The sequence below is a fragment of the Podarcis gaigeae genome (assembly GCF_964106915.1).
Source record: "Podarcis gaigeae genome assembly, chromosome: 3".
Lineage (NCBI taxonomy): Eukaryota > Metazoa > Chordata > Lepidosauria > Squamata > Lacertidae > Podarcis > Podarcis gaigeae.
This window is the reverse complement of record NC_139680.1, coordinates 120,465,631-120,484,985: the sequence shown is the minus strand read 5'-3', so window position 1 is coordinate 120,484,985 and position 19,355 is coordinate 120,465,631. Positions and strand designations below refer to the sequence as shown.

At 48.7% G+C, this 19,355-nt stretch overlaps 1 protein-coding gene across 14 annotated transcripts in view; it reads left to right on the top strand.

The window, feature by feature from the left end:
* Window positions 1–19,355, top strand: part of OTOF (otoferlin) — a 194,931-nt gene that overhangs the window by 135,526 nt on the left and 40,050 nt on the right. For 8 of the 14 annotated variants that reach the window (XM_083732969.1, XM_083732973.1, XM_083732966.1 and 5 more), the window contains 8 exons: window positions 1,225–1,386; window positions 4,515–4,586; window positions 6,053–6,172; window positions 7,891–8,052; window positions 9,166–9,328; window positions 14,129–14,259; window positions 14,991–15,020; window positions 18,596–18,730. In XM_083732969.1, the coding sequence (XP_083589095.1) occupies window positions 1,225–1,386; window positions 4,515–4,586; window positions 6,053–6,172; window positions 7,891–8,052; window positions 9,166–9,328; window positions 14,129–14,259; window positions 14,991–15,020; window positions 18,596–18,730 (975 nt within the window). The remainder of the gene's footprint in view (window positions 1–1,224; window positions 1,387–4,514; window positions 4,587–6,052; window positions 6,173–7,890; window positions 8,053–9,165; window positions 9,329–14,128; window positions 14,260–14,990; window positions 15,021–18,595; window positions 18,731–19,355) is intronic. The other 6 variants (XM_083732962.1, XM_083732961.1, XM_083732965.1 and 3 more) reach the window with 3 other exon arrangements.

Genomic DNA, 19,355 nt, shown 5'->3' with positions numbered 1-19,355 from the left:
CAACAATGTTGCTCCCACAACTTGGGACTGGGGCTGGCCGGCTTTTATCTGCCCCGAGGCATAGGACGCCCCGATCCTCTGGCAACTCGCCTCTCCTGGAGGCGAGCACTCCTCCTGCGGGAACTTAGTTCCCTCCGCCTCTCTGCCCTGAGCCTCTGCAGCTCAGGAGAGGCTGGAGGGTTACCGGACCCAGAGGCAACCTCAGCTTCCTCTGATGGGGCTGAGAGTGGAGCACCTGCAGGCAATGGGTCCTCCATCACCTCAGGAGCCAGAGCAGACTCAGCTGGTGCCTGCACCTGAGGACCCAGCACAGGTGAGGACCCTTCAGGCTCATGCCCCAGCCCCGGCTCAGCTGGTTCTGAAGGCGGGGAATCCTGTGCAGGCTGGGATCCCTCAGGTTCAGCATCCCAGTCCGAATCCCAAGCCGTCACAAAGGAGCCGGGAAAGGAAGTGGTGGGAATCATAGCAGACTTCTTTGCCTGCATTGTGTCAGGCAGAAGAGGAACCATCCCAGGTTGCCAGGAACGAACAAGACAAGGAAAAGTCCTTACCACCTGCTTGCTTATTCAATATTTACAGAGAGAGGCTTGGAAATGCAGCCTTTTCAAATAATGGTGTTGTCCCGAGTAAATCTCCATCCCCCTTCTCTCCCACTTCCTCATTCGCCAACAGCACCACTCCCTTGACGATTATCTGTTTTCAGGCTCTTTGCTCTCCTGCTTTCAAGGCTCGCCGGGTTCTGGGAGATGGTGGGTCTGGAATGCTTTCTAGTGTCAGCCAGCTATTCCAACTATGCCTTCTCCTCCTCTCCCATTATTTCCCAACTTCCCCCCTCATCTTCCTCTGAGCTGTGACCTCCCTCAAACCCCACTAGTAATTTTGAACTGTCTTCTTCTTCTCTGGAAGGGTCAGGCTGGGGAGATGGTCTCCACCATTCCTCCTCTACCCAGTCCCTGGTGGAAGAGGGCTCACATCCAGCACTGCTCACATCTTTTGACTCTGGACCTCTGGAGCTCCCCACAGCGACGTCTCCTGGCACACCCTCCCTGCCCCACCATTTTTGGTCTGTGGTCCACCATGCTGCTTTGAGGACCCAAGGATCAAGCTAGATATTCAGAGCAGACTAGTTGAGATCTTGTTTGGAATGGATAGAAGCCACAACCCTGAGATTGAGGGTCTCATGCTTGACCAACGGAGCTCTCCACCTTCTCCATCTCCTTCCAGGGAAAGGCTGACTTCATGGGCCGAACATTTGCCAAGCCCGTGGTGAAGATGTCGGATGAGGAGTACTGTCCGCCCCGCTTCCCACCCCAGCTAGAGTACTATCAGATCTACCGGGGCAACTCCACCGCCGGGGACCTGCTGGCTGCCTTTGAACTTCTCCAGGTAATGGTGTCTCCAGGGCACATGCATGGGGCAAGTGGGTCAAACCTGGCTGAGCCTGAGGTCCCTGAATGAGACTAAGAGGGGTAGCTGATGCCTCAGAATAGAACCAGGTTTTGAGGTGGCCTTCAGGGCTTGGAGGACTGGGCTGAATGAATTTTGGCAAATGTGAGGTTCTACACTTAGACAGGATAACAACAACAACACCTTTATTGTCAATGTACAACCTGTGTACAATGAAATTAAATGAGCCCCCCCCCAACACTCAATCTCATTGCACTCTGTGTGCTTATCGAACAACACACCACCTCACAAGTCAGTTGCGCTATGTTATTTTCCATTCAGCAGCCTAACAGCCCACGGATAGAAGCTATATTTTAGCCTGTTGGTACGGCTGATTATATTTCTATATCTCCTGCCTGAAGGTATAAGATTAAAGAGGTGATGGCCGAGGTGTGAGTCATCCCTGAGAATTTTTCTCGCTCTCCTAAGGCAACAATCCCTTGCAATGTCATCTAGCGGACTCAAGGACAGCCCATGATATCATGTGCTGTGTTCACCACCCTCTGTAGAGACTTTCTGTCCATGGTTGTCAAGCCAGCATATCACACTGTGATACAATATGAAAGGGCACTTTCTATTGTGGACCGGTAGAAGGAGTTCATCAATTGTTGTTTAACATTATTCTTTCGCAAGACCCTGAGGAAATGGAGTCTCTGTTGGGCCTTTCTGACCACCTGAGTTGTGTTGATTTTCCAAGTGAGGTCCTCACTAAGGTAAACTCCCAGGAATTTAAAGGAGACGACTCTCTCCACACAGCCCCCCCCCGATATACAATGGGGCAGGTTCCCCTGTCTTCCTCCGGTAGTCCAACACCATCTCCTTTGTCTTGCTAATATTTAGGTGCAAGTTATTCTCTAAGCACCATGTAGATACTTTTTGAATCTTCCCTGTACGCTGATTCATCTCCGCCTGCAATTAGGCCCGTTATGGTGGTATCACCTGCAAACTTAATAATTACTGTGGATGGATCAGGTGATATGCAGTCATATGTGTACAATGAGTACAGGTAGGGTAGAACCAGATGCACAAATATAAGAATTGGGAGTGGGGCCACCTGGCTTGCCAGCAGGACATGTGAAAAGGGTTTAGGAGTCTTAGTGGACCACAAGTTTAACATGAGTCCACAGCGTGATGGAGCTGCAAAAAAGGCGAATTCTGCATCAACAGAAGATAGAATCAGGTTCTGGGATAACTGTCACAGGTTGGAGAACTGGGCCAAAACCTAACAAACTTTTCCGTTATAGTTTCCAGGCAGCTAGTACTGTAGGACGCACTGGACCATAGGACGCTCTATAGGACGCACTGGACCATAGGACGCACCGGACCATAGGAGGGGGAGAACGGGGGGGGGGGGAATTGCCTTCACCCCACTGCCCTGCGGAGGCTTTGTGCAGCTAACCCCAAGCTGGAACAGCGAGACGGAGCATTGCGCAACGCTCCGTCTCCCTGTTCTAGCTTTGGGCTTAGCCGCACAGCCTGCATTTGCTCTATAGGACACACACATTTCCCCTTAATTTTTGGAGGGGGAAAAGTGCGTCCTATAGAGTGAAAAATATGGTACACTGGGGTTATGTTTTGGGGGTCTGTGCACAAAGGCAAAGCCAGGAAGATCCCCCGAATTGTGCCCCTGCAACCATTCTCACCTGCTCAAAGCCATTCCTGGGACGTTAACATATGAGCGTGCTGGAGGTGAATTAGTTAAACAAGTTACCCAATCAGAACCCAGGGGGGTGGAGTCAGAGGGACTATAAAATCAGCTCTGGGAGAAGTTCGTTGGGAGTTGGGTGGTTGGTTGGAGTGGGAGTGAATTGGGATAGAGTCTGTGGGTAGGTTGAGTTAGTGTAGAGAAATAAGCTGAGTCAGGAACAACTAGGAGCTAGGAAGACAAGGAAATATCTGAGAGGTGGTTTAGTGAGTGAGAGCAGGTAGCGAAAGTTATAGGTCTGGATAGGCACCCCATGATTGTAATTGACAGATACCATTTATGAAACCACACACTTGTTAAACTGAAATAAATAAACATCAGTTTATGTTCCAATTTAACTCTGACTGGACTCAGTATTGTACCAGGTAGGGCCTGGGTGGTGGCAGTGAGAAATAAGTGGTGGCACAGGGATCAATAGACAGTGAAATGTCAGGGGACCCTGTGTGATCACCACAATTCCCATCTGCCCAAATTGGGACACAGGCTCACATTTCCTTCCCAAAGCCTGGTATGCCTTTGCTCAGCTTTGGGAAGCAGGAGGAAGGGCTCCAACTCTCATGCCTGTTTCTCAATGCTGCTACCACTGTGGGAGCTGCTTCTGGGGTCCCCAACCTCAGGCCCCATGAAATTGGGACACCCCAGGACAGAAGCAGAGCCCAGAGTTCCTTCAAAGAAAGCAGGTCAGTCCTGCTTAAAATGGGGCAATTGGAAGGTATGTTACTGGCCTTTGGGACGCTCATGCTAAGGCCCTGAGATGCTTCTGCAAGATCTTGCAGGGCTGTCCAAGATCTCTCAAGATCTCACGATGGCTCTGCAAGTTCTTGCAGGAGCATCCCAGGATCCTGAAATGGTCTTCCCAGAGATTAGTAAGTAAAAAGCTATTTAAGAGCTCTTTCAACCACAGGAAAACCTAGTGCAGAAAGAGCTTCTTAAGCCCTCTGTCTTGCTTTCTGAGTCCTGGAAACTCTCATAAGATATGGGTCAGCCCCTTTCGATGGGTTTTCCCTGTTCTCTGGCCCTCTTTCTATCGATTGATTGATTGATTGATTGATGAAGCACATAAGGCTGCGATCACATAAATAAATGGCGCACAGATTTCAGGTCTACTGTAAGTTGTGTGGATGGAGGAATCTCCAAGTATCCCACCTGCCAAAGACACAACTCCTTCTTCCATCTCACTCTTTGAAAGCAGACTATGTCTTCTCCATCTGCTGCACTGTTTGCCCGTTTAAGAGTGGACTTTGTTTTCTTTTCTTTACATCTGTGGATTTGTCCTGTCCTGTCCTGTCCGTCCTTCTGTCTGTCTGTCTGTCTGTCTGTCTGTCTGTCTGTCTCTTTTTCTGCCCTGCCTCCATCTTCTCAGCTTCCTTACGATGACGAAGAGATCAGGCGGGCCTTGCTGGCGGTCCATGATCCGTGCGTGCCGCAAATCAAGGTGCTTCCCAGATTGCTGCAGCCAAAAGAAAACCCCTTTGTGATGTTCTCATTCCTCTTAGCTGGCGGCCTTGCCTTGTATTACAAGATACCCTGATTTGATTTTTATTATTCTTATTTTGCCCTTTGCATTATCTCGCTCTCTTCCTCTTGTCTGCATGAACCAAACTAGGTCAAGTTCTGCTTGTCTCACAACCCACCTGTCCCGCCCGCTCTCCCTTGACTTTTTCCATCCGTAACTCGCTCACAAATCACGGAACAGGGCCTTGGGCATGCGGGTAACCTCCAAAGGGGCTGTTCTGCACATCCTCTGGAAGAAAGTGTCAGCTCAGCCCACCAATCACCCTTTCTGCCCCAAAATGTTGGCACCTCTCAGAAATCAGCAGCATGCTCAAAGTCTTTCTGCCTGCCTCTTGGAGCTATTAGAAACCTGCATGGTTGTAATAGTGATTCAGAGATGTACAGTTTCCAACATGAAATTTCCACCCGGATCACAGAATTAATGTTGATTAGACTTTTGGGCGCTGCACAAAGCACCATGTTGGTAGTTTCTGCTCAAATATCAGAAAGAAACAGCGTTGGGGAAAGTGGCTTCCATTTCAGCTCTGAGTCCTTCTCCCTGAATCAGGGCTCACCTGAGTGGTACCTGTTTGTACCAGGCTGCTGCCAATCCATCCATTGGCACCTGTGAAATGACTCAGGAAATATCCCCGGGGAATGCACTAGATCAGGGTTTCCCAAACTTGGGTCTCCAGCTGTTTTTGGACTACAACTCCCATCATCCCTAGCTAACAGGACCAGTGGTCAGGGATGATGGGAATTGTAGTCTCAGCCATCCCAACATGGAATCCATCATTCCGCTTCCCCACAGCAGCCACGTTGTGCAATGCCCAGCGCTTTTTTTCTGGGGAGATACAGGGGTACACATAGCCCTAAACATTTTTTGAATCTTTGTACTTTTGTCCATTTACTGTATTTCTTTTCCCCGATGTGAACTATCAAATGGTGATTTTTCTTAAGTCAAAATGAGAGTACCCCTAAACATTATTTTTTGAAAACAAAAAGCACTGGCATTGCCACACACCCCATGGCAGCCATCTTGTAACTGGCACCCATGGCACATTCTCAACATTCCTTCCAAATGAGCCCTCAGCTCCCCCCCAAAAAAGTTGGCAACCCCCTACCCTACATGATTCCTTGAGTACCAGTCTTCATTTCAAAGACTCGGGCAAGTCACGCAGTATAGGATGAAGAGTTGACGTACTCTATTCAAAACCATGACTTTAGGCTTACCTTATTCAAAGCAGGGATTCTAAACTCCCCAACTTAGCAATGCATGAACGGGATGGGTTAACCTTCCCAGGGTGAACGAAAGCATCATGGCGGTTGGCAAATGTGTGTTTGTTTGTGTGTGAGAGAGAGATTGCTAAAGGAACAGATTCTACCTGCCGTCCTTCTCTCTTGCAGATTGGCCCAGCCGGGAAGTCAGAGCTGCCTCCCATTGATGGCCCCACGGACATGGATCGGGGCCCCATCCTGCCTGTGCCTTTGGGAATCCGCCCTGTGTTGAGCAAATACAGAGTGGAGGTAAAGTTAAAACCTTGGGGCTGTGCTTCCTGCATGGCAGGCGGGTGGACTGGTGCTTCCAAGTAGTAGTAGTAGTAGTAATAATAATAATAATAATAATAATAATTTATTTGTACCCCGCCCATCTGGCTGGGTCTCCCCAGCCACTCTGGGCAGCTTCCAACAAAGATTAAAAATACATTAGAATGTCACACATTAAAAACTTCCCTGAACAGGGCTGCCCTCCAGGTAGTTGTTTTTCTCTTTGACATCTGATGGGTGGGTGCCACCACCGAGAAGGCCCTCTGCCTGGTTCCCTGTAGCTTTGCTTCTCGTAGGGAGGGAACCACCAGAAGGCCCTCAGCGCTGGACCTCAGCATCCAGGCAGAACAATGGGGGTGGAGAGCTCAGTTGGTTAGAGCGTGGTGCTGGTAACGCCAAGGTTGCAGTTTCGATCCCTGTACGGAACAGCTGCATATTCCAGCATTGCAGGGGTTGGACTAGATCAGGCATGGCCAAACTTGGCCTCCAGATGTTCTGGGACTACAATTCCCATCATCCCTAGCTAACAGGAACAGTGGTCCTCAGAGTCCTATCAGGCATGGGGGGTCTCTACGGGGGCCCCAGTAGTCAAATGCCGTTGAGCCCATTGCTCTTGAACTCTAATTGAGCAATGAGTTCTTGGGGGTGGTGGCTCTTCTCTGCTGACCAAGGAAGTCTCTGCTATCAGCTCTCCCCTTCCTTCTCTTCCAGCTCTGAGTTCTGCTGTAATTCAATCCTGTCTCCCTCTTCTCTTGAAACTGATGGAGGGGGGCGATCGCCATCACTCCCTCTCCTCCTCCAAGGGAAGCTGAGGAGAAGGAGAGGGCGATCCCCAGTGATCCTCTTCAGTCCAGTCCCTGACCGGTCCCTTCGTCCGACTCCACAATTCTTTGTTGTTGTTGTTGTTGTTGTTGTTGTTGTTGTTGTTGTTTAATCATTTAGTCATGTCCGACTCTTCGTGACCCCCTGGGCCAGAGCATGCCAGGCACTCCTGTCTGCCACTGCCTCCCACAGTTTGGTCAAACTCATCTTAGCAGCTTCGAGAACACTGTCCCACCATCTCGTCCTCCGTCGTCCCCTTCTCCTTGTGCCCTCCATCTTTCCCAACATCAGGGTCTTTTCCAGGGAGTCTTCTCTTCTCGTGAGGTGGCCAAAGTCTTGGAGCCTCAGCTTCAGGATCTGTCCTTCCAGTGAGCACTCAGGGCTGATTTCCTTCAGAATGGATGCGTTTGATCTTCTTGCAGTCCTTGGGACTCTCAAGAGTCTCCTCCAGCACCAGAATTGAAAAGCATCAATTCTTCTGTGATCTACAATTTTATAATTCTAGACGAGGGTGGTGCTGCGGTGTAAACCACTGAGCCTCTTGGGCTTGCTGATCAGAAGGTCGGCGATTCGAATCCCCACGATGGGGTGAGCTCCCGTTGCTTGGTCCCAGCTCCTGCCAACCTAGCAGTTCAAAAGCACACCAGCGCAAGTAGATAAATAGGTACCACTCCAGCAGGAAGGTAAACGGCATTTCCATGCACTGCTCTGGTTCACCAGAGGCAGCTTAGTCCTGCTGGCCACATGACCCAGAAAACCTGTCTGCAGACAAACGCCGGCTCCCTTGGCCTGAAAGCGAGATGAGCGCTGCAATCCCAGAGTCATCTGCGACTGGACTTAACTGTCAGGGGTCCTTTACCTTTTTATAATTCTAGATCTTGTTCTGGGGACTGAGAGACCTGAAGCGCGTGAACTTGGCCCAGGTGGATCGGCCTCGAGTGGACATCGAATGTGCCGGGAGGGGAGTCCAGTCGTCCCTCATCCAGAATTACAAGAAAAACCCCAATTTCAGCACCTTGGTCAAATGGTTTGAAGTGGTGAGTATCTTTTCCCAGCAGAGATGGGTGCATAAGGACGTGAGAAGAGGTTGCTGGATCAGGCCAATGGTCCAGCATTCTGTTCTCACAGTGGCCAACCAGAGGCTTGTGGTAAACCGGCAAGCAGAATTTGAACACAAGACTCCTCTCCCCTCCTGGCTTTTGGATGGCACCAAAAGTCCATCCAGCCCACAGTGGCCAATCAGGAGCCAATCCTTAGAAGCCCACAGGCAGGGGTGAATGAAGGTGTCGTGTGACATCTGGAGTGGGGCGTCACTACATAGGGCGCATGTGCGGCACCACTACGTACGGCATACGTAGCGATGATGCACATGCACTGTACATAGTGGTTTGCCAGCGGCACTGCTCCAGTGCCGTACGGACAGTGCTGGGATCCTCTGCTCACGTCTGCAACCGCGAACGGAGGATCCTCTACATGTGGCTGTAGCGGTGACAGAGGGATCCCACCGCTGTCCGTAGGGCGCTCAAGCGGCCCCGGCGGCAAACCTCTATGTGCAGCGCATATGTGGCATTGTTACATACAGCGCATGCATGCAACCGTCGGGCTCTCCACTCAGCCAAGCTGATAAAGCTCATCTTTCTCTGGAATCTCCCCCGATGATAATTAATGACCTGAGCGTTTGATGAGGTCTCGGGCACATTCCCATGCAGCAGAGAATCAAAGCAGCACACGGAAGTGATGAGATTTGGCTACATGGCTAAAGAGTTTTATTTCTCGCTACGCAGACAGCAAAGAAAAATACATCCTCTCTCTATGAAAGAGGGTTATTGTTCGTTCATTGATGTATTTTCCTTTTCCTTTTTTTCTTTTTCCTGTTTTTGTGTGTTATTCTGCTTTGTGGTTTTTGTTATTATTGTGGAAAATCTAATAATTTTAAAAAAATAAAATAAAATAAAACATTTCCCCAAGGCGGCAGTAAGCTCAGCCAATCAGATCTCATCTTTCTAGATTTGGGACCAATGAGGGCATTGGAACAACGAGGGGGTGGCTGAGATGACCCTGAAGACACCAGGGATCTGTTGATTCCTCCCCTCCCCCAACCACCATAAGACCCCTGGCCAAATCCTACCTTTGCATCTGGTCCCCTGCAGGATCTTCCTGAGAACGAGCTTCTTCACCCCCCGCTGAACATCCGCGTTGTAGATTGCCGCGCTTTCGGACGTTACACCCTCGTGGGAAGCCATGCTGTGAACTCCCTGAGGAAATTCATCTACAGGCCTCCGGATAAGAAAGCCCAACATTGGAGCACAGCAGGTAGTCCCAGGTAGAGGGAGGGAGGGAAGGTGATGTTATGGGGTCCAGAAGATGGGGCACTTCTGGTGTGAACTAAGTGTGTAACTTGGAACAGGGAACAACCAGTACAGTCATACTCGAGTTGAATGCACTTCGGGTTGAGCGCATTCGAGTTGCGCTCCGCGGCAACCCGGAAGTAATGGAGCGCGTTACTTCCGGGTTTTGCCGCTCGCGCATGCAGACACTCAAAATGACATCACGCGCATGCGTGGAAGCAGTGAAACGTGACACCGTCGCGTCTTGCGTTCCGTTCGGGATGCGAACGGGGCTCCAGAACGGATCCCGTTCACATCCCGAGGTACCACTGTACAGTCATACCTCGTGTTGCATTTGCTTCAGGTTGAGCATTTTCATACTGCGTACTGCAGCGCCCCGGAAGTACCGGAAAGGGTTACTTCCGGGTTTCACCGCTCACGCATGCGCAGATGCTCAAAGTGATGTCACGCACATGCACAGAAGAGACAAATTGCGACCTGCGCATGCGCAGGCACAGGTTGCGTTCTACTCAGGTTGCGAACGGAGCTCCGGAACGGATCCTGTTCGCAACCAGAGGTACCACTGTACGTGATAAATGGTCAGTCTTTAGGGTCTTGGTTTGCTAGACAGGAGGGTGTGGGGCAGAATGCTATTTAATGAGCCCGCTCTGTAGTTAAGAAACTGAGCTCCATGAGCAGCAGAGGTCCTGGTCCAAATCCCAAAGGACCTAGGAAATCACTTGGGTAACCTTAAGCAAATCACTGTTTCTGACGTTGCTTCTCCCCACAACCCCACATCTGAAATAAATATGGAGACGTTCAGGGTGGCAGGAGAGGATATACAGTGGTACCTTGGGTTATATACGCTTCAGCTTACAGACACTTCAGGTTACAGACTCCGCTAACCCATAAATATGTGCTGTGGGTTAAACCACAGAGCCTAGGACTTGCCAATTGGAAGGTCGGTGGTTTGAATCCCTGCGACGGGGTGAGCTCCCGTTGCTCGGTCCCTGCTCCTGCCAACCTAGCAGTTCGAAAGCATGCCAGTGCAAGTAGATAAATAGGTACCGCTCCAGCGCGAAGGTTTCCATGCGCTGCTCTGGTTTGCCAGAAGCGGCTTAGTCCTGCTGTCCACATGAACCTGGAAGCTGTACGCCGGCTCCCTCGGCCAATAAAGCGAGATGAGTGCCGCAACCCCAGAGTCGGTCACAACTGGACCTAATGGTCAGGGCTCCCTTTACCTTTACTTTTTACCACGGGTTAAGCACTTAATTCATTCCAGAGGTCCGTTCTGAACCTGAAACTGTTCTTAACCTGAAGCACCACTTTAGCTAATGGGACCTCCCGCTCCCACCGCGCCACCAGAGCACGATTTCTGTTCTCATCCTGAAGCAAAGTTCTTAACCTGAGGTACTATTTCTGGGTTAGCGGAGTCTGTAACCTGAAGCGTCTGTAACCTGAAGTGTCCGTAACCCGAGGTACCACTGTATTGTTTATTAATACCCTTCCGATCTTGTGCTAGCCAAGTTCCTTTACTTAGCAGAGTGCATTCCCCTTTACACATCAGAAAACTAGTTGCAAACTTGTGTGAGTTTCTTAAGACAATACGCAATTCCATCTGGCTTCTCCAGCTTGAAATGTGTTCTAATATTTTCCTGGTAGGACCCCTTGAGTCCCTCCTAAAGGACTAAAGACACCACAGTCTTATTCATAAGCAGTAAAAAGAAAGTTTACTCACGACTGGCCAGAGCACAGTGTGATCCCTGAAGGCAGACTTAAGGCTTAAAGTTACAAATGTATAAAAACAGGTTTACCCCATAAGGGTGATGACCTGGGGGACTGCTTGGCTGGCAGCCAGCAGTTCATATCAGGAGGTTCGCAGCACAGAAAGAAGATGGGAAAGGCAGAGAGTAGCAGCGTGCCTTGTGCTTTTGTTACCTGCACAGGTAAGGTCATGCCCACCTCTAGTCACATGCAAGAGGAAGGATGCTCCAGGCCAGGAGGAAACAGGAAGTTTCAACTGGCTGGACCAAACATCCCCTTGCATATCCACTCTGGGAAAACAAAGAATGCTGCACTTACTGTTCCCAGTGGATTACATCCCACAAGAAAGAGATCACAAGACTGGCCAAACTTACACAGCTGGTATAGAAGTAAATGAATCTGAGATAATGTATGTGGCACCCTTATATGGAAATAATAATAATAATAATAATAATAATAATAATAATAATAATAATAATTTATTATTTGTACCCCGCCCATCTGGCTGTGTTTCCCCAGCCACTCTGGGCGGCTTCCAACGAAAATTAAAAATACATTAAAATGTCACACATTAAAAACTTCCCTGAACAGGGCTGCCTTCAGATGTCTTTTAAAGATAAGATAGCCATTTATTTCCTTCACATCTAAAGGGAGGGCGTTCCGCAGGGCAGGCGCCACCACCGAGAAGGCCCTCTGTTTGGTTCCCTGTAACCTCACTTCTCGCAGGGAGGGAACTGCCAGAAGGCCCTCAGAGGTGGACCTCAGTGTCCAGGCAGAACAATGGGGGTGAAGATGCTCCTTCAGGTATACTGGGCCGAGGCCATTTAAGGCTTTCAAGGTCAGCACCAACACTTTGAATTGTGCTCGGAAATGTACTGGTCCACAGGGGTTCAAATGGCAAGGAAACAGATTCTGACCCAACATTAGAAAGGACTTTCTGACGGCAAGACCTGTTCGACGGTGGAACAGTCTCCCTCAGAAGGTGGTGGACTCTCCTTCCTTGGAGGTTTTTAAGCCGAGGTTGGATGACCACCTGTCATGGATGCTTCAGCTGAGATGCCTGCATCTCAGGGGGTTGGGATAGATGACCCTCAGGGTCCCTTCCAACCCTAGTCTGTGGTTCTATTTCAATTCTATGGTTCCATGCAATACAAAGTGTTGTGATTATAGCTGAGCCTGGGAACATCCGTAACACAAAGGTTCTTGTGCATTCAACATTTTTGCGTGCTTATTCTCATCCCTGCAAGTTTTCTCTCTGAAGCTTGGAGGCATTCTCCCTCCACTTTTCCATTCATTTTTTTCTTCCTTTTATCACGCCTTCTGGGAGGGATGTAAGAAGAAGGCAGCTATCTCTGTCCTGTCTTGGTCACAATCAGGGCTCTTTCTGAACCACAACAGTTTGTTTTTTGCCAAGTGCTATGTTATTCAGCTCGCTGTCCACTCGTTGATATAATTCACATAACTATCTGCATAAATTGGGGATTCCGCGTAATTCATGCCATGATTATTTCCAAAACATTTGTTTCGTTGCAAAGGGAACACAATTTGAATGTGGGAGGGGAGGATGTAATTTATTTATTCATTTCACATAAAATTTATATAACACTCAAAGTGAATTACAAAGCAATTAAAAAAATTAGTAAAAAGAATTAAAAGATTGTTTTTTTTTAAAGCAGTAAACTAAAAACACATCAGCTTTCTCGAAGTCTGAGTAGGCTTGTCTAAACAGAAATGTTTTTCCGTGAATGTTACTCACGGATGCCACTGGTCCAGAGATGGAAAGAAGATAATGTCCCTACCAGAGAATCATGGCAGGCCAAGTTGATGGATTATACAAAAATGGCTAAAATGAATCAGAAACCAGGAAGACCAAAAATTTAATAAGGAATGGGAAAAATTTATAATTTATCTTAAAAACCATTGCAAACAGTTAAAATTGTTAGTAGGATTCGAAAAACGCTTGTAGTTTAATGGTGTATTTTGGACACAATGGAGAGGCAGAAGATTTGGGTTATCCTAAAAGATGCAGGAGGAAATGATTAACCAAAGGACCCACAAAGGGGAGGAGAAAAGTCCAGGAGATTCTTTGGAATCTTGTTTCTATGCTGTATGCTGGATATGTGACTGCGAAATTTTAATCTGATAAACCAAATTAATTTTTTTTATTTAAAAAATGTGTTTATCAGGCTCCGGAAAGAGTACAGGGAATGTACCTGCTTGATGTCAATAGGCAGGGGGTTCCAAAGATTTGGAATGGGTATTATGTGGCACCTGTAAGATGGAAGGTGTCAGGAGGGCATATTTGGGGCAAGGCCACATCACAGGGAAACAGTATCGTTCACAGACTGAAACAACCACCAACTCTCTGTCGGAGTCTCCACTACGAGCTGGAAAAGCTCATCCTCCGGTCGAGTGCTTCGGAATCGCCTCCAATGATGATTAATGACCTGAGCCTCTGATAAGGCTCCAAGCACGTTCCTTCAATACGCAGAGTATCCAGCAGCAGGGAAGAACGAGAAAATATGAGCTACCTTGCAAAGAGTTTTATTTCTAGTTACGCAGACAGAAAAGAAATATACGTGCTCTCTCTGTGAAAGCAGAGAGCAACTGAAAAACAAAGGAACAGGAAACTGGTAACATCACATCCGTCTCCTGTCTTCCGTGAGACTCCAACAGTCTGGAATCTCAGGAATGTAAACAGAGTCTTGTGACTCCAAGCACTGCACAGTGGCACAAACAGAAACTAACACTATCCACGGGATTGATTTCCATTCCGGACACAGGGCAAATAAGCGAACACTTTCTGTTTCTGTTGGAATTCTCCAGAATCTCTGCCTTCTGGCCACCTCTGTCCTAAAACAATTCTCTTCTTCTTCTTCTTCTTCTTCTTCTTCTTCTTCTTCTTCTTCTTCTTCTTCTTCTTCTTCTTCTTCTTTTCTCTCTCTCTCTCTCTCTCTCTCTCTCTCTCTCTCCCTTTCCCTCTTTTTCTGTGCTTGGTTCTCTTTCTCTGTCCTCTGCCCAGCTAAGCTCATGAGTGCCTATGCAGCCCTGGCCAACGGTGGACCCATCTCTCACCCCACAGGGGAAATCGTGGTTAACATGGAGCCCGAGGCCCCCATCAAGAAGATGGAAACCATGGTCAAGCTGGAAGCGGTAAGTTTTCTAAAATATATTTATTGGTGTGTGCTTGTCAGCATCCTTCGGGGGTCGAGAAGCTAGCTGGCTAGCCCCCAGCTGGATCATGCCCTTCCAGCTGTGATGAACCCCCAACCTCTGGTGCGACATAAATCAGCGACTCAGACTTCAAAGCCTGAGCACACCAGCAGAGCATACTGTGCAAACAGAAGAGGCATGAGGCTTGTGGAAACATACTAACAAGCTACGGATTTATGAAGCATAAATCAGGACAAAAGAAACATGTCGTCTCTTTTCGTCTCCTCAGAGAGAGAGTCAAAAGCAAAAGCTATACACAGCGGAAGTTCCCAGCAAACTGTGCTGGTATGTAAACAGACATGTGACACGTAACAGTTCCATGTCTGCAACTAAAGGTGGAATGGAAATTTCCAACAGTGCTTTTCTCCTTGTAAATTTAACAGAGCACAAAATAAAATAAAATCGGTATTAAGGGGTTTTCTCAGGACAAGAGAGGGCATATTTGCTGTGTCCCGTTGGGGAAGTGGTGGTGGCACTGACCTGCCTTCTGTTGGGAAATGCTCTGGGTGGGGGGGAATGGAAGATCAAGGAACGTCAGTTGCGGGGAAGAGTGAGGAATTTCCTTATTTTTTATCTGGGAAATGTTGGCGTGTATGCAAACTGCAGGCCTGCCTTCCTCTTTGTAATTCTGCTTCTTTTTCTCCCTTTTCCTCTCCTTCCCCCGGAGGCAGAACTCTGATGCGGTCGTGAAAGTGGATGTGGTAAGTGACTGATGCACCATGCCTGGCTCTGTGGTGACTGTCAGGAATGTGTGTCCCCACCCCCACCCCGAGTGCAGCGAAAGAGTCAGCCTCAGAAATTGAGCTGAGCAAGCAAGAGCCTGACTCTGTAGATAGGAGCTGTCTGAATTTAGAGAGGACAGTCTGGCCCCCCTCCTTCCCAGGGAACAAGCTGCTAGCTCCCAAGGAGAGGAAGAGTTGGAAGTTGGTCCAAGCGTTGCCAGGCAACCAGCTGATAAGCTAGGTTCGGAGGCTGTGTCTTTTGGGAAAGAGACAGGCAGTGACGGAGAAAGGTGGAGGCGATGGGGGAGGGCCTCCCCAGGTGTCATCCCTGAAGGGGTGCCAAAATAGCATACCACGGGGGGCGGCACTGGCTTACAGCATTCCCAAGCCATGCGTCTCTCCTGGGAGTGATACAGTGGCTCAGGGCCCTGCACTACTTGAAACGGAAGCTTGGGGCTTGCGTCTGCCAGGTGGACTCCATGGGCAGCTTGCCACGGCACCCCCTGGGCGGATTGCTGCAGGACCCCTCTGGACGGATTGACGCAGCCCCCCCCCCCCCCGGGCACATCACCATGCTACCCCTATGGGCAAATTGCTGTGCCACCCCCATGTGTGGATCTCCCTGTCCCCATGCATGGATCACCCCGCCCCCACTGCTCTGGGTACTGGAGCAGCTAGCTATGCCCCTGGAGATAGGCCAGCCATGTGATCCCCAAGCAAGGAGGTTGGAGAGGCTTGGAGAAAAACAGAAGGGAAGGAGTAGAAAGGTGGGGTTTTGGCATTCTTCCTGTTTGGGGAGGGACGATGAGTCTGTCGTGAATTCTTTGCCGTGCTTTAGCAGAAATGATCAGAGTTCCAGGTTCTTCAGTGCAGTATATTTATTGTGAGCTATCTATATACAACTGGAATGCGGGTGGCACTGTGGGTTAAACCACAGAGCCTAGGACTTGCCGATCAGAAGGTTGGTGGTTCGAATCCCCGCGACGGGGTGAGCTCCCGTTGCTCGGTCCCTGCTCCTGCCAACCTAGAAGTTTAAAAGCACGTCAAAGTGCAAGTAGATAAATAGCATTTCCGTGCGCTGCTCTGGTTTGCCAGAAGCGACTTAGTCCTGCTGGCCACATGACCCGGAAGCTGTACACCGGTTCCCTCGGCCAATAAAGCAAGATGAGCGCCGCAACCCCAGAGTCGTCTGCGACTGGATCTAATGGTCAGGGGTCCCTTTACCTTTATCTATATATAAATATCTACAGGCTATAATACAGAAGCAGTTCATACAGTTAAACAGATTACCTGGCTACACCTTAAGGCAAATAGGAAGACGCTCTGTCTCTCTGACCACACTCCTCCACACCACCACCTTTACTGCTGTACAGGTTTCCCTTTTAAACCAATCAACTGAAAGCAGATTACTGGTGAGTCATTCTGACCCAGCAGCTCCATAGAAAGTATTGCATCAGCCTGTTGCATCAACTAGCAAACTCAAGCCTGCAGACTTACTATCTCACACAGCATTCTGTGGATCCCAACAGAGTCAGACTGAGCAACTTCTCTTAATGAGAGCAGGCAAGAAGGCCATGCTCTGGATGTGTTTTTCCTTGTAAATAAACTACCGTATTTTTCGCTCTATAACACGCACCTGACCATAACACGCACATCGTTTTTAGAGGAGGAAAACAAGGGAAAAAACATTCTGAATGAAACAGTGGATGTATCATTTTTGTGCTTCATGCTGTGGCCACAGGCAAGTGATCTGATGGTGAATTTGGGGTGACCCAATGCAAAAATCCTGAGAATCCCTGTGGATCCATGCTTTGTAACCACGTTTTTGCACCATTGCAGCCCCAGGCAACAGTGGGTGCGTGATTTTTGGGGGGCAGGCTGTAACCATGGACATGCTATGTGATCTGATGGTGAATTTGGGGTGACTGAATGCAAAGATCCTGAGGATCCATGTAGATCCATGCTTTTTAACCACGTTTTTGCGCCATTGCAGCCCCAGGCAACAGTGGGTGCGTGGTTTTTGGGGGGCAGGCTGTAGCCATGGACATGCTATGTGATCTGACGGTGAATTTGGGCTGACCCATGCAAAGATTCTGAGGATCCATGTAGATCCATGCTTTTTAACCACGTTTTTGCACCATTGCAGCCCCAGGCAACAGTGGGTGCGTGATTTTGGGGGGGCAGGCTGTAGCCATGGACATGCTATGTGATCTGATGGTGAATTTGGGCTGACCCAATGCAAAGATCCTGAGGATCCATGTGGATCCATGCTTTTTAACCACATTTTTGCACCATTGCAGCCCCAGGCAACAGTGGGTGCGTGATCTGATGGTGAATTTGGGCTGACCCAATGCAAAGATACTGAGGATCCATGTGGATCCATGTTTTTTAACCACATTTTAAGTGGGGAGGGAAGGAAAAACACAGAAGGGACAAGGAGCAGGAAAGGGGTGTGCAGAGAAGCAGCTGGCTAAGAATGCAGGAGAGGGGTATAACGGGGAGGGAGGAAAGGAAGGCAAAAGTTTTCCCTCACCTACCCACCCAAGCCAGCCAGCTCTCTCTCTCTCTCTCTCTCTCTCTCTCTCTCTCTCTCTCTCCCTCCTGCATGTTTTCACTCTGCTTGCCTGGAGGGGAGGGGCTTTCCCTGCTCTTTGTTCCGTTTGAGCAAACACAGCAAGGAAACAGAGGTGGGTGGGCAGTAAGACCCTGAGGCAGAATGCAGGAAAGCAGCCACTTCCTCTTTTCAGGTTTCCCTTCTAGGAGACTCCCGATTTGATTTTTGCCTGCTTTTTTTTGCCTCCCCTCGCACCATTTGGCTCCAGGGACCACACATTCGCTCAATAACACAGACATTTCCCCTTCCTTTTTAGGAGAAAAAATCTGCGTGTTATAGAAGGAAAAATATGGTATATAAAACTGACGGGGAGTTGTTGCTGCTTATCCGGCTGCTTGCTTGCCAGAGATCATTATAGTGACGACAGAGCTCTTGCGCATGCTTTTGCTAGCTGTCAATCCAAGGCCTTTCTCCCCGGGCACCGAGGGCTGAATTAAACTGAGCGTCATGCCACACATTTAAAGCACTATGATCCCACGACGGGCATAAGAAAAGCCTGCTGGATCAGGCCAATGGCCCAAATAGTCCAGCAATCTGTTCTCATTTTTAATGTTTTGTTTTATTTCAAGATTCAAAGTTACGCTTTATCACTCAACGGTTATGATCCTGTTCTGCAATACTAACGACTCCCCGCTCACCCAACTTCAATGCTTATCATCACGATTACATACAATTGTGTTTTAAAACTTCCATCATATCCAGTTTCACCCTTTTAAAAGAGATTTCTTATATGGTGGTACCTTGGTTGCTGAACTTAATCCATTCTGGGAGTCCATTTGACTCCCGTTACCATTCAAAAACTAAGACATAGCTTCCCATTGGCTGCAGGAGCTTCCTGCACTCAATCAGAAGCCGCGGAAGCGATGTTGGACGTTCGGCTTCCAAAAAACATTCACAAACCAGAACCTATGTCACCCTCCTCTTCCCCATTATTTTGCAGTCGGAAGAAGAGAAGGAGAAGAAGAAGAAAAAGAAGAAGAAAGGGGGTGCAGAGGAGGAGGAGGACGATGAGCCTGACGAGAGCATGCTGGACTGGTGGTCCAAGTATTTTGCTTCCATCGAGACGATGAAGGAGGTGAGTGGATGGCAGGTGGCAATCAAGAGAAGCTGGTGCAAAATATGGAGCAGGAAGCCACACTGTAGCCTTCTTAGACTTTACCGACTGGTGGGGTCTGCATTGCTCCCGGGAGGGAGAAAGGAAGTCAAATGACACCGAGGTTGATTCTGAGAAAGAGTTTATTCTGCTCTCCAGATAGCAGAAGGCACTTGCGTGTTCAGTCCACAGCAAGTCCAAAGAAATGAGAAATTTCATGCAGTATATATATCCTCCAGGCACCCTCTTCCCCCTTCCCCAGGAATCCAATCATGTCAGCTTATACACGTAAGTAGACATCCATGACCATAAACAGATGTTCTTGTTCTGGTACAGAGGTACCTCGCAAGACGAATGCCTCGCTAGATGAAAAACGCGCAAGACGAAAGGGTTTTTCGTTTTTTGAGTTGCTTCGCAAGACGATTTTCCCTATGGGCTTTCTTCACAAGACGAAAACTTTTTGCAAGTTTGTTTCCTTTTTCTTACAACCGTTAATACCCAGGGAATCCGTGCTCCGCAAGACGAAAAAATCGCAAGACGAAACAACTCGCAGAATGAATTAATTTCGTCTTGCGAGGCACCACTGTACTCTTGACCATAAAAGGTT